Source organism: Epinephelus fuscoguttatus, linkage group LG15 (assembly GCF_011397635.1).
Source record: "Epinephelus fuscoguttatus linkage group LG15, E.fuscoguttatus.final_Chr_v1".
NCBI lineage: Eukaryota > Metazoa > Chordata > Actinopteri > Perciformes > Serranidae > Epinephelus > Epinephelus fuscoguttatus.
Window position 1 is genome coordinate 21,276,618 of NC_064766.1, and position 15,310 is coordinate 21,291,927.

Genomic DNA, 15,310 nt, shown 5'->3' on the forward strand with positions numbered 1-15,310 from the left:
TTCTTTCATACTGCGCTCATCATTGCAGCTCAGGTGTGAGGAAGAAGACAACCTGTATGAGGTAATGAAGACTATCAACCCTGTGAGTAGCTGACATATTCATGTCTCTGTTTTATGATTAACTGCATGCTGTTTAGGATGCTGTATATCACTGTAAACTCTGGAGTCATCTAGTCATTAAGGAGCAAAACCAGTAGTTAGTATACATTTCATAGTGTGGCAGCAGGAAAACTTTGAATGTAATTCTGTTGAATAACAGGACCATCTTAGCATTTAAAGTGTGAGTAAAACCCCAACATCTATCTATCTGTCCCTTGCATAAAAAAATCTCATGATTTGTCTCCAGGTACTGTCTTCCTCTGCAGAGGACAATGAGAAGAATGCATCTATTGAGGAGGGTCTGACAGCCTGTGTTGAAGCTAAGGTGAGGTGTATTAACCTTGGTTTAGTGATGTGTATATACAGTATAGTTATTTTTTAGAGGATTTCTGTCCATGACCTCTAAATCACAAAATCTCCTCTTTAGGATTTGGGCTCCTCACAGATAGAAAAATCAGAGGACAATGATACTGAAGGACTGGTGAGTGGAAGTAAACTAGTTTAATTTTATGTGCATGAAATCAAGTCATACATGAGCCAATATCAGCCTGTTCCCCATCTTAAGGAGCCATGTTCCTTGCACACAGAAGATGAGATTGATGTTGAAGGACAGGTGAGTGGAAGTAAACTGGTTTAATTTTATGTGCATGAAATCAAGTCATACATGAGCCAATATCTGTGTGTTCCCCATCTTAAGGAGCCATGTTCCTTGTACACAGAAGATGAGATTGATGTTGAAGGACAGGTGAGTGGAAGTAAACTGGTTTAATTCTGTGTGCATGAAATCAAGTCATACATGAGCCAATATCAGCCTGTTCCCCATCTTAAGGAGCCATATTCCTTGTACACAGAAGATGAGATTGATGTTGAAGGACAGGTGAGTGGAAGTAAACTGGTTTAATTCTGTGTGCATGAAATCAAGTCATATATGAGCCAATATCAGCCTGTTCCCCATCTTAAGGAGCCATGTTCCTTGCACACAGAAGATGAGATTGATGTTGAAGGACAGGTGAGTGGAAGTAAACTGGTTTAATTCTGTGTGCATGAAATCAAGTCATACATGAACCAATATCTGTCTGTTCCCCATCTTAAGGAGCCATGTTCCTTGTACACAGAAAATGAGAAAAATGCATCCCACGTGGAGGTCACGACAACAGCATTGTGAAGCAAAGGTGAGCAGTATGACGAAGGTTTTAGTGCTGTTTACTACATTACAGATATATTGAAAAACCACATCTTTTTGCATCCTTTCAGGAGCCATGTTCTTCAGAGGAAGAAAAGTCCAAGGATGAAGAATCCCTTAAAGTTCTGTGTTCAAGGTTAACATGAATATTAGACTGGTTTATATGTGATCCTTAACCTCAAAATAGTTCAGATTAGGTCACAAAGGAGAACAGGATGTCAAGGAGCCACATCCATTAGAACACAGTGAAGTTCCTAAATATGTTTTTGATAATTTCATGTTTGTTCAGAGTTTGTCTCAGCCTCTTTACTCAAACTTATGTGAAATGTATGGACCTGGCCCTGATTGATTAAAGAGGAAGAAAGGACATCCCAGTGCCACGTCGTTGAGAACAGAATAAACGTTCTTGAAAACATCAAGTGTTTTAGCCTTTAGATACTGAGAAAGTGGTCTTCAACAATCTCATGAATGCTGGAGTCATGAGTGTATCTCCATACACCCATATTTGGCCAAACAGGTCTCAGTCATTCTCTAGCCAACTTTGTATTTTTAATAAAGGGTCTCAGAGGTACAAGTTGGGTGTTTTAGCCTTTAGATACTGAGAACATGGTCTTCAATAATCTCATGAATGCTGGAGTCATAGTGAAGTTACTTCCTGTTGTGTGAGACAAAGAGGTCATGACTGTATCTCCATACACCCATATTTGGCCAAACAGGTCTCAGTCATTCTCTAGCCAACTTTGTATTTTTAATAAAGGGTCTCAGAGGTACAAGTTGGGTGTTTTAGCCTTTAGATACTGAGAAAGTGGTCTTCAATAATCTCATGAATGCTGGAGTCATGACTGTATCTCCATACACCCATATTTGGCCAAACAGGTCTCAGTCATTCTCCAGCCAACTTTGTATTTTTAATAAAGGGTCTCAAAGGTAAAAGTTGGGTGTTTTAGCCTTTAGGTACTGAGAAGTGGTCTTCAATAATCTCACGAATGCTGGAGTCATGCTTAAGTTACTTCCTGTTGTGTGAAACAGAGGTGTCATGACTGCAATAAAATGTGGGCATGTTGGGTCCAACAACCAACATCTGCAGTATAAACCCAACATCTCCATATTAGACCCTTTTGTGGAAAAAACCTGTAGGAAATACCAAATCAAATCAAATCAAATTTTATTTGTGTAGCCCACATTCACAAACCACAGTTTGCCTTGGAGGGCTTTACAATCTGCACAGAGACGACACCCTCTGTCCTTAGACCCTCAGTTCGAGTGAGGAAAAACTTGCCCCCAAAAAACCCTTTTAGCAGGGGAAAAAAGCTGGAAGAAACCTCAGGAAGAGCCGCAGAGGAGGGATCCCTCTCCCAGGATGGACAGACGTGTAATGAGTGGCGCGTGTACAGAACAGATCAGCAAAGAAATAGGGTCTAATAAAGAAATGTTGGGTCTATACTGTAATGTTGGATCTGACCAATAGTGCAGAATCACTGACTAAACATTTCTAAACCAGGTTCTAGAAGTTGGAGGCCCTAATTTATTTCTAAGTTATTTCTCCTAGTTCAAGTTTCAGGCCTCCAACTCCTACCTCACCTCTTTGGTGACCAAATCATGTCAAAAGAGCAACTGCTCTGGGAAGGCCTCAGTCAGTGTCAAAGGTCATTGGGGATCATCCTTTCACTGTATACATTAAAAAAAAAAAAAAAATATGCAACTGCAATTCACAGGACATGGTCCTTGGTGGGCCTAGATAATGTGTATAAACTTTGGTGGATGTAGCCCCAAGGATTCACTTCACAGGCCAATCCAGCACCAACACCTACAGATGGTATAAAGGTGTATAGGTCTAAGGGTCTGGATCTTTCTTGGTCCAACCAGAATAACTTTTTTCCTCTCAAGTTAGAAGTCTGAAAGTTTTGTCAGTGATTTTGCACTCCACGTGGGCCAGTCCTGTGGTGGTTTGAACCCTCTCAGTCTTTTCATCTGCCCATGAGGGGTCGCTCCATTTGAATTTTTTCTACAGTTTTAGGCACATAACTGGGCCAGTATAGCTCCAAATGAGCTGAACATGTCAGGAAGCACTTATATTACATGTCCAAACCAGGTTCTAGACTTTGGAGGCCCAAAGTTATTACTGAAGCTACTTTCAGTATGGTAGTAGCAATCAACATGCTTCCTGGATAACATGATTTTACACATCTCAGGGATCTCCTAGTTCAAGGTTCAGGCCTCCATCTGCTTTGGTGACCAAATGAGGTCAAAAGAGCAACTGGTCTGGGGAGGCCTCAGTCAAGGTCAAAGGTCATTGGAGACCATCCTCTCAGTATATACATTAAAAAAAAAAAACAACCTCTGCAACTCTGTCCCTTTAACCTAAAACTACACTGGCTGATTCACGAGCCCCCCAGCTCGTTGGTCCTGATACATAGAAAGCTGAAATTCACAGGACATTGTCCTTGGTGGGCCTAGATAATGTGTATAAACTTTTTTCCTCTCAAGCTAGAAGGCTGAAAATTTTGTCAGTGATTCTGCACTCAAGTGATCTGTTGACGACGTTGGTGTAGAGAGAAATGCACACATCTTTGGGGCTTCCAGTGCTTATTGTCCAGGTGCTGGATGTGATTTTGCCCAGCCTCACCTGCTGCCTCCTGTCTGTCAGGAAGTTTGTGATCCACTCACAGGTGGAGGCTGGAACTGTGAGCTGGGTCAGTTTGGTGCGGAGGACTTTTGGAATGATGGTGTTGAACGCTGAGCTGAAGTCCACCAACAGGATCCTTGCATAGGTCCCTGGGGAGTCGAGGTGTTGAAGGATGTAGTGCAGTCCCATGTTGACTGCATGCTCCACTGACCTGTTTGCAGTCGGCAAACTGCGGGGGGTCCAACAGGGGTCCTGTGATGTCCTTCAGGTGAGTCAACACCAGTCTCTCAAATATTTTCATGACTACAGACGTCAGGGCGACGGGTCTGTAGTCATTCAGTCCTGAGATAGAGGGTTTCTTTGGGACCGGGATTATTGTTGAGTGCCTGAAGCAGGAGGGGACTTCACACATCTCCAGTGATCCGTGTGAAGATGGGGGACAGCTGGTCAGCGCAGACTTTCAGACAGGAGGGTGAGACGCCGTCTGGACCTGGGGCCTTCCTGGTCTTCTGTCTCCTGAAGAGCTGGTACACATCCTCTTCACAGATCCTCATTGATGGTGGGGGGTGGGTGGGGAGGGTGAGTAGAGCAGGGAGTGCTGATGGTGGGGGTGAGTGGGGAGGGGTCTGGCTGGAGCAGGGGGTGGTGATGGTTGTCTGGTGTCAGGGTCAGAGCGGGTGAATAGAATAGAATAGAATATCCTTTATTCGTCCCACAGTGGGGAAATTCCGCTTATTGCAGCAGCAAGAGGATAGAATAGTAATAAATAAATATTACAGTATATACAATATGAACAGGAAAAAAAACCAACCACAGTGACACAGAGCGACATACAGTGAGAAAAAAACAACGGCAAGACAATGGCAACAGTACACAATGGATAATTAAAAAATCTGCATGTTAAATTGGGTATCTATTGGACATAACAGTTTATTATTGAGTCTGAGTGTATGAGTGGTCTACTGAGAGCAGTGCTGGTTGAACAGTCTGACAGCAGCAGGAAGGAAGGACCTGTGGTACCTCTCCTTCACACACTTGGGATGAAGGAGTCTGTCGCTGATGGAGCTGCTCAGTGCGGTAACAGTGTCCTGCATGGGGTGGGAGTCGTTCTCCATCACTGATGATAGCTTTGCTATTATCCTCCTCTCTCCCACCACCTGCACTGAGTCAAGGGAGCTACTCAGGACAGAGCTGGCCCTCTTTATCAGCTTGTCCAGTCTCTTCCTGTCAGCGATGGAAATGCTGCTGCTCCAGCAAACCACTCAGAAAAAGATGGCTGATGCCACCACAGTATCGAAGAAGGTCTTGAGGAGAGCTCCCTGCACTCCAAAGGACCTCAGTCTTCTAAGCATATAGAGTCTGCTCTGGCCTTTTTTGTAGAGAGCATCAGTGTTTACAGTCCAGTCCAGTTTATTGTTTGGGTGAACACCCAGGTACTTATAAGAGTCCACTCTCTCAATGTCCATTCCCTGGATGTTCACCGGTGTCGGGAGGGAGTGGCTGCGCCTGCGGAAATCCACCACCAGCTCCTTGGTTTTTGGAGATGGCAGGTGGCTGAACTGTGTCTGAAGTCTGCAGTGTACAGGGTAAACAGGAAAGGAACCAAAACTGTTCCCTGTGGAGCCCCTGTGCTGCAGACCACCATGTCTGAGACACAGTCCTTTGACCTCACATACTGTGGACAGTTGGTGAGGTAGTCTGTAATCCAGGATGTGAGGTGATGGTCAGCTCCTGTGAGCTCCAGCTTATCCCTCAGAAGCACAGGCTGGATGGTGTTGAAAGCACTGGAGAAATCGAAGAACATGATCCTCACAGTGCTTCCAGGCTTCTCCAGGTGAGAAAGAGCTCTATGTTGGAGGAAGATGATGGCATCAACCACCCCGAAGCCAGGCTGGTAGGCAAACTGTTGCGGGTCCATCAATGGTTCCACCAGGGGGCGGAGATGGACGAGGACCAGCCACTCCAGTGTCTTCATCAGATGCGATTTCAGCGCCACTGGCCTGTAGCTGTTGAGGTCCTTCAGGTGCAGCGCCTTTAGCACCGGTACCACACAGGATGTTTTCCACAGTTGTGGAACTCTCCTCAGCTTCAGGCTCAGGTCGATCCTGCACAGCTGGTCTGCACAGGACTTGAGGAGCCTGGAACTGATGCCGTCTGGACCCGCAGCCTTTCTCGCCTTTATCTTCCTGAGCTCTTTTCTTACCTGGTCTGTAGAGAGGGACAGATTGGAGCCAGGGGGCTGTATATTTGGAGGTGTGAGAGGAGGAGGTGTGGGAGAAGGTAGAGGTGTGGATGGGGCAGGAGATGCAGAAACAGTGGGGGGTGGCTGTGAGCTGAGTGTTGGAGGAGGCAAGGAGGGGGAAGGGGTGGAGGTGTCGACGAGGGGAGCTGCAGCAGGAATGGCTGGGCTGGGGGATGGGTGGATGGCTGGGAGTCTGGTTCTTTGTGCACGGAGATTTGTTTTCCAGACCCTGCTGATGTTGTTCTGCTGCAGCTGGTCCTCCATCTTCTTCCTGAAGTGGTTCTTCCCCTCTCCGATCTTCCTCCTCAGCTCCCTCTGTACAGTCTTCAGCTCCTCTTTGTTGCCCGACTTAAAGACCCTCTTCTTCTCCTTAAGTAGAGCCTTTATGTCGGGGTTAATACAGGGTTTGTTGTTGGAGAAGCACCCGTACAGTCCTGGTGGGTACAGTGTTCTCCACACAGAAGTTTATGTAGTCCGTGATGCAGTGTGTGAGGCTGTCGATGTCCTCCCCATGAGGATCACAGAGTTCCTCCCACACAGTCGTCTCAAAACAGTCTTTAGTCTTTAGCCTCTTCAGTCTCCTCAGACCATCTTCTGACTGTGCGGGTCACAGCTGGATGCCTGTGCACTAAGGGTTTATACATAGGCAGGAGAAGAACCAGGCTGTGGTCTGATCTCCCCAGGGGAGGAGAGGTGATGATGAATATGCCTCCTTGGTGTTGGCATAAAATAAGTCCAGTGTTTTATTGTCTCTGGTGTGGCAGGTGACATACTGGGTAAATTTGGGCAGAGTGGAGGAAGGAGAGGCATGGTTGAAGTCCCCAGAGATGAGGAGGAGGGCCTGTGGGTGCTGTGTCTGCAGCCTCCTCACAGCTGAGTGCAGGACATCACAGGTTGCGTCACCATTAGCAGAGGGGAATGTACACTGCTGCCACCAGAACATGTGAAAATTCCCTGGGCAGATAGTACGGTCTCATGTTAACTCAAGTAACAGCTCAATGTCCTTACAGCACAGTTGCTCTTTGACAGTGATGTGCCTGGGGTTACACCGTCTATTGTTGACAATCACAGCCAGCCCCCCTCCTTTCTTCTTATCACTCTCCCGTGTCCTGTCCGTGCGCCGCAAATTAAATCCCTCCAGAGAAATGATCGTGTCCGGTGTTAGTGAGTTCAGCCATGTCTCTGTAAACACCATGATGCTGCACTCACGATATTCCCTCAGGTGCTGGGTCAGCGCCGTTAACTCGTCCATCTTGTTGGGAAGAGATCTCACATTCCCCATAACGACGGACGGAAGGACGGGTCAGAAGTGACTCTTCCTACGGCGTTGAATTCCGGCACGGGTCCCCCGTCTCCTCTTCTTCAACTCACAGGGAACGTCGGGTCCATCCTGGGGCAGCACCGCTGTGTTACGGAGGGCTAACAGCTGATCCCGACTGTAAACAATAGGGCCGTGGCTGGGCAAGGGCCCTCCGGTCATGGAAAGTGTAAAAAACAAAAAAAGACCAGAGCAAACACAGCAACTTTGGTATCCCTAGGTGCACTGTTGTAACAGAAAACGAACACACAAAAGAAATTAAGATTAGTCACTAAAAACTGCTAAAAAAAAAAGTGAAAGAAACTCAAATTGAGCAGGAGCTGCTGCAACTGCTGCCACTCAGGGGCGACGCGGTGATGGGTGTGAATGATTTCTCAAACCTGCAGTAGAACTCATTCAGCTCGTCGGCCAGTTGAGGACTCTCTGCAGTGTGTGGGGGGGGGGGGGTCTCCTGTAGTTGGTGACACCCTGCAGACCTCTCCACACTGATGCAAGGTTGTTGGCTGAAAACCTGTTTGTAATGCCTCTTTGCTCCTCTGACCTCCTTTGTCAGTGTGTTTCTGGCCTGGTTGTACAGGACTCTGTCCCCACTTCTGTAGGCCTCCTCCTTGACCTGAAGCTGCTTGAGTTTTGAAGTGAACCAGGGTTTATTGTTTTGTATGTGCAGAAGGCTTTAGTCTGCACACACGTGTCCTCACAAAAGATAGTGTACGATGTCACAGTGTCAGTGAGTTCATCCAGGTCGGAAGCTGCAGCCTCAAAAACATTCCAATCTGTGCAGTCAAAGCAGGCCTGTAGTTCCAGCTTTGCATCGGTGGTCCATCTCCTGACAGTCTTTACTACAGGTGTAGCAGATTTTAACTTCTGCCTGTAAGTTGGTAGAAGGCGAACCATGATCAGAGCAGTGATCAGAGCGCCCCAAGGCTGCATGGGGGACAGAGCGATAGGCGTTCTTTTTTTTTTTTTTTTGGGGGGGGGGGGGGTTTAGCCTTTAATGTATAGGACAGCTGAGAGAGAGACAGGAAATGGGAGGCAGAGAGGGGGGAGCGACACACAGGAAATGACTGCCCGGCGCGGGACTCGAACCGGGGTCGCCTGCAGAGAGGACTATAGTCTCTGCACATGGGGCGGGCGCTCTGCCGACTGAGCTAAACACCGCCCCATGATAGGCGTTCTTTAATGTTGAATAGCAGTGGTCTAGAGTGTTTGTGTCCCTGGTGGGACACTTAACATGCTGTCTATATTTAGGCAGGTCATGGCTGAGGTTTGCTCTGTTGAAATCCACCAGAACAATAAGCAGGGAGTCTGGATGTTTCTGCTCTATGTCCATTATCTGGTCAGCCAGGTGTTATAAAGCATCACTAACACAGGCCTGAGGTGTCAGGCGGACTGACCTCGCAGTCTTCAGGAAACCCGTGGCAATGTCTCTCAGCAGGGTTACCTGTAAAGTCCGATCAGTTGTTAATCTGCCTGCTATTTCTTTCCTTTTTCATGGATTCTGTTTAACTGCTGCTATTTCAAGATTATGTGATACAGACACATGTGTAACTCTCCTGCTCACTGTTGTCTTGTATTTTATTCTAGGTATGACCGCTTCATTCGGGATCAGAGGAGCCTTGATGACTGCCAGAAAGTCCTGTGTGTGGCAAAGAAAGACATGCTGGGCATTCATGGGAGGCTGCTTGAAAATTTTTTATTTATGTTATTTATGTATATTCACACAAGGACAGTAAGGATGTGGACTCAGGAGGCTGCAGGGGCACTGCAGGACTGCTTTGAGACAATAGACTGGGATGTACTCTGTGAGCCACACGGGGAGGACATTGACGACATGACGGACCGCATCACAGAATATATCAGGTTCTGTGAACACACCACCACACCAACCCGGACTGTTCACTGCTTCCCCAACAACAAGCCATTGATTACCAGTGACCTGAAAGCACTCCTCAACAAGAAGAAGAGGGCCTTCAGGTCTGGTGACAGAGAGGAGCTGAGGAGAGTGCAGCATGAACTCAGGGAGATGCTGAGGTGTGTAAAGACAGCTACAGGAGGAACCTGGAGGCCAAACTCCAGCAGAACAATGTGAGGATGTGTGGACTGGGATGAAACAGATCACTGGATGTAAAGTGAAGGGCAACCAACCATCAGGCGGTCTGGAGAGAGCCAACGAGCTGAATGGCTTCTCTAACAGGTTTAGCTCGCAGCCTTCCAGCCCCCCACTCACCCACACTGTTTACACCCCCCCGTCTCCTCCACTATTGACACCAGCACCCACCCCAGCATGACTGTGACTACAGGCCAGGTCAGGAGACAGCTGGAGAGACTCCACCAACGGAAGGCTGCAGGACCTGATGTTATCAGCCCCAGGATCCTGAAGACCTGTGCTAGCCAGCTGTCTCCTGTTCTCTAACATCTCTACAACCTGAGCCTGAGTCTGGAGAGAGTCCCGGTGCTGTGAAAGACGTCCTGCCTTGTTCCTGGCCCGACACAGTCAACTCCATCGGACTTCAATGACTACCGACCAGTTGGCCTAACATATCATGTGATGAAGGTGCGAGAGGCTGGTCTTGGCCCACATGAGGCCGCGCGGGTGAAGGAGCTGCTAGACCCTCTACAGTTTGCTTACCAGCCCAATCTGCGAGTTGACGACGCGGTCATCTATCTGCTGCAACGAGCCCATTCGCACCTGGATAGTGGTGGCAGCACTGTGAGAATCACATTCTTTGATGTCTCCAGCGCTTTCAACACTATCCAGCCACTGCTGCTGGGTGAGAAGCTGCGGGTACTGGGAGTCGACACCTCCATTGTCTCCTGGATTACTGACTACCTGACAGGCAGGCCACAGTTTGTCTGTCTGGGCAGTGTACTGTCTGATGCGGTGGTCAGTGATACAGGAGCTCCACAGGGGACTGTGCTGTCCCCTTTCCTTTTCACCTTATACTCCACAGATTTTCTATACAACTCTGAGTCATGTCACTTACAGAAATTTTCTGATGACTCGGCTTTTGTCGGGTGTATAAGTGGTGGAAGGTGAGTACAGAGCAGTGGTGGATGACTTTGTAGAGTGGGCTGGATGCAATCACCTGAGGCTGAATGTCAACATGACCAGAGAGATGGTGATTGACTTCAGGAGGAAGAGGACGGCCTTACGGCCACTGTGTGTTCTGGGCGAGGATGTGGAGGAGGTTGAGGACTACAAGTACCTGGGTGTCGTCATCATTTCTGCCACAAGCTATCACAATGTACAATAACTCACATCTGTCTGTCAGAGGCAACTCACAACTCTCCGCTGTATAGTCCTGTTTTTGCATACCTGCTCACTGCCACATTGTTTTTCCACTCTCACTCTTTTCCTGTTTTTATAGTTTTTATATTTTATATTCTGTATATTTGATATTTTTTTATATTCTGTATATATTAGGATTTATTTTATATTTTATTTATTTTATTCTATTTTATTTTATTTCATTTTATTTTATTTTATTCTATTTAAACTACCTGCACTTTTACGTTTATACTTCTGCTGCTGTAACAAGATAATTTCCCAGTTTTTGGGATCAATTAAGTAAATCTGTTCTATTCTATTCTATTCTATTCTATTCTATTCTATGTGGCTCCAGAGGAGAAGACGCTGTTTCACTGTTACTGCAACACCATCATCATCCTCAGTTATTTCCAAACACCCGATGCAGTGGAAGGAATGGCAGTAAGTGTGTTTTCCTGACGCTTTGCAGGAGTGTTTCGTAGCCTGCAGTACAGTATAACATGTAGTCAGTATTGAGGTCTGCATGCTGAAACCAAAAGCAACCATGCAGGTTCCCACGTTTGCCCTCAGTATGGAGGAGGCAGCAGTAAGTACTTTAATAGGCTGAAATCGCTCGTTGTGAATTGCAGTATTATTAACGACACAGATATTAACTTGGCTCATGTCTTGTCTTTGCAGATGCTGGAGGGCTACTATCAATGGATCTGCCCTGATTACATCAGCGTCAATGATGATGGGATATTTTTTTCTGGCCTCAAGTGGTAGGCCCGTTAAGAGTGCCAGCAATGACCTTGCTATATGCACTGTGGAGAGAGAGAATGGGACAAAATTGACATCCTGATTTGCACATAGAGTGAACAGTTCAGAATTCAGATTTGTAAGTGAGAGTCAACTGAGATGTCTTCTGCATTGTAGCTACAAACTCCCGAATGTGACCAGCCAGGAAATCAGGAGGGTTGTGGCAACTCAGGTGGCTTCCCAGTTCACGGAGGAGCAGAAAGCTGGCGTGGCTTATTACATGGCCCATTCCACACCCATGGCCAATGTGCACTATTGCATGAAGACCATAGATAACGTCGTGGACACCTGCACGTGCTCAGGAACCTCAGACAGTATGTGCCATCATCTGAAACGCACGTCAGTCGACCACTCTGTCTGTTGGTGCAGGTGTTTGTCAATGTTCAACCTTTGACCTGTTCAATCTTACAGCTCCTCTTCTGAGGATTCAGGTGAGGAGAGGAGCGACCGGGCGCCGAAGCGAGGAAGAGAAGATGCAGGCACGGGAGACTGGAGCTGAACAGGACCTTGCAGCTTTCCTACAGGCCTTTCCACTTAATCTGACTGGCCAGCCACCAACCAAGAAGCAGAGGGCGGATGCTGGCTTTCCTACTGACACAGTCTTCTATGACAGGTGGAGGGCTCTTCAGTATGGCCAACGGGAGAAACATCTCCTGTGTAAGTGACAATACTTTCCTCCACAATCCAAAGTAACCCGTAGAACTCCCAAGTATGGACAAGAACTCGAAATTGAATGTTCTGTGTTTGACAGCCAAATGTTCAAGACATCCACGTGTTGTGTATAATATTTTGTCTTTTGGATACTGATCACCTTGACCTTGAATACCTGACCTTGAATATGTATAATTGTTCAGTGTTTTGTATTTGTCCTTTGTTTTACCCTTTGTACTAAAAGATGAAAATTATCTATAAATACAGAGTTATGAGTTTTGTCCGACAGTGATCACATGGACAGTAGCCTCAAGACAGGATTTTTATGACTAATTTTATTTCAGGCTAACACTGAGATCTCCCCTCTGTGTTCCATGTAATGTGCATCATAGTGAAAGAGGGAAAGAAGTGGTGCTCTTACATCCCAGCACAAACAATAGATGTGTTACACATGTTTTGTTGTGGTTAATGACTCCTCTGTGTGTGACAGTCCAGCCTCAGATTAGGCAAAATCAGTCGTCTTCTTCTTCTGTGTTGTAAACTTTCTCTCTTTTCTCACTGCAGCGTCCACCCTCTGCTGTGTGAAGTCAAGTGATGATACTGCTCTAAGTGACCGTCATCATTCAGGAGAAGGCAAAACTCATGTGTATTCCCATCTACAAGAAAGACCGATGACCTCACCAAACCATCCAGCACTACACAGAAGCCGAGAGACTGAATCAATTTCAAAACGTCAAACACAGGCTGACAATTACAGTGAGCGTGTGGCTGATGGGTCTGGCATTAGTGCCTTAGTTTGTCATAACAAAGCTGACTCCAGCCCATCACTTAACAGCAACATGGTGGACCCCTAATTTATCGGTCATAATGTTTGTGACCTGTGTGAACAAGGACACGTTTGAACACAGTTGTTTGCTAAAATACTGTGAGCGACAAGCGTTTTATTTGATTTTTTTTAATTTGATCATAATCTTAATCTATTTTTCCATTTATACAATGTGAGACCTTTTGTACTGTCACTGCTCCTACAATTTGATGGAAATAAAACATGCAACGAAGATGAGAAGTTCTAATGACATGATTACTAAGTTTCTATATAGTTTGACCTTTCACCTCCAGGAGGTGAGGCAGCATGTGTTAATGTCCCAGTTCCACATATCTTACAGCCCCTGCAGCACAGGCACAACAAAATATATAAAATAAATAAATATATACAGATATAAAATAATAGATAATGTATACAGATATAAAATATCTACAGATATAAAATATACATAAGTACAATATCTACAGATATAAAATATATAACTCCACTCAGCAATGCTTAACTACATGAACTACAAATCCTCAATTTTCTTAAGGCTAACCCTCAGTTGTCTAATGCCTGGGAACCTGGACAATTTCGCCTCCCTTGGTCCGTGTGCACACTGCCCCTCCTCTTCATTTGAGTCAAATTGTTCCATTTCTGATCCCTGCTTTTCCGTTGCATCCGTCATGATCATCAGGCGCTCAGGATCGGTGTCTGATTCAAAGGCTTGGGCACGTCTCCTCATCCTTCTGACCCTTGTCCTTCTTTCCTTTGCTTTTCTTCCCTCCCTGCTGCTCCAAAAAGCCGCCTTCTCATCTTCATTAACTCTTTCTCTCCTTCAGAGAGCTCAGACACAGAGTCCATGCTGTCAGCATACATTGGTTCCTCACCCCCAGAGTCTGAGGTGGAGGCAGGATGCAGGTCCTCCGTTTCCTCCATGAGGGCTTTCATCCTCAGGCTGCAAACCTCCACGGCCTCCTTGATGAACGGAAGAGCACAGTCATATTTTTCTGCCATCGCCACGTCATGGCACATGGCGGCCACAACCCGACCAAACTCATCCTTGGACAGCTGTCTCTGTGCCTTGGAAGGAGGAAATGGATTGTAAATTCACTGTCACATACAGATGACAAACAGAGGGTGAACATTAGTCGTCAAAATTTTATGTTTGTTTCATTTTTTAGCGTTAAAAAGCCACCTGGGGTGGATCTGACATGACACTTCCAATTTCATATTTCAGATTTAGTAGTCTTCCTTCCAGAACCATTACGCTTTCAATTAGGCTACAGCTTAAAGATTTAATAATGTTCCTTCCAAAAGCAAGCCTGTGAATATTCTCCGTCATCCAGTTCATAGTTATCTCAAGGAAATCAATTGAACGCAACTGGACTTGGTTATAAGTCTTTGATTCTCATACAAGTTTCATCGTCATCATCATATATGATGACAAGTTTGAGTCTGATATCAAAGGCCAAGGTTTCCACATGTTTGCTGGACCCCATGCCAACTCCATTGGTGAAGGCCTGCCTCCCTGCCCTCTGCCCTTTCATCACTGACATAATCAACTCCTCCCTAGCATCTGGTGTTGTTCCCCCCAGTTTCAAAACTGCTTCCATCACTCCCATCTTAAAGAAGCCTGGTCTGGACCCTGATGATCTCAGCTACTTCCAGCTGATCTCCAACCTGCCTTTCCTCAGGAAGGTTCTGGAAAAAGCAGTGGCTGCCCAGCTTCACCAACATCTGTCTGACCATGAGCTCTACGAACCCCTGCAATCAGCCTACAGAGCACACCACAGCACAGAGATCGCCCTCATCAAAATAACTAGTGACCTTCTCATCGCCGGTACAGCCCTTACATGGTTTCAGTCCTATCTAGCCAACCAATCTCAGTTTGTCCCCAAAACAGAGCTCATGGTCGTGGCCCCAAATCCAGTGCTGCAGAAGACTGGGGATCTCCTCCTCCACATTGACGGCTGCTCAATTACTCCATCCCACGAAATACGCAACCTGGGCATCATCACAGACTCCACCCTCTCCTACCAGTCTCATGTCAAATCCATCACCAGGTCTGCCTTCTACCACCCCAGGAACATCTCCCGTCTCTGGCCCTCACTCTCTGACTCTGTTGCTGAAACCCTGATTCACGCTTTCATCTTTTCCCGTCTGGACTACTGTCATGAAGTCCTGTCGGGGTTCCCAGTAAAACCCTGGACAGGCTCCAGTTTGTGCAAAACTCAGCAGCCAGGGTTCTCACTTACAACAAGCCCTGGCAGCACATCACCCCTAACCTCATCCATCTCCACTGGCTCCCAGTCAA

General features: G+C 46.5%; 2 protein-coding genes across 4 annotated transcripts in view; both read left to right on the forward strand.

Moving 5' to 3' along the window:
* Positions 1–15,310, forward strand: part of LOC125902008 (uncharacterized) — a 63,400-nt gene that overhangs the window by 2,612 nt on the left and 45,478 nt on the right. Inside the window, exons 3-4 of the mRNA XM_049598091.1 lie at positions 29–82; positions 347–424. Of these exons, the coding sequence (XP_049454048.1) occupies positions 29–82; positions 347–424 (132 nt within the window). The remainder of the gene's footprint in view (positions 1–28; positions 83–346; positions 425–15,310) is intronic.
* On the forward strand, positions 663–9,987 carry LOC125902165 (uncharacterized). Of its 3 annotated transcripts, XM_049598326.1 has the most exons (7): positions 690–712; positions 1,061–1,108; positions 1,193–1,271; positions 1,354–1,418; positions 3,930–4,176; positions 4,304–4,435; positions 9,053–9,987. In XM_049598326.1, exons 5-7 carry the CDS (start codon positions 4,166–4,168, stop codon positions 9,555–9,557), a joined length of 648 nt encoding a protein of 215 aa, XP_049454283.1. In that variant the 5' UTR covers positions 690–712; positions 1,061–1,108; positions 1,193–1,271; positions 1,354–1,418; positions 3,930–4,165; the 3' UTR covers positions 9,558–9,987. The 3 variants fall into 3 exon arrangements, with proteins under 3 accessions (XP_049454285.1, XP_049454283.1, XP_049454284.1); XM_049598328.1 differs by lacking the exon at positions 1,061–1,108 and having other exon boundaries at positions 663–712; positions 1,215–1,271; XM_049598327.1 differs by lacking the exon at positions 1,061–1,108 and having other exon boundaries at positions 691–712.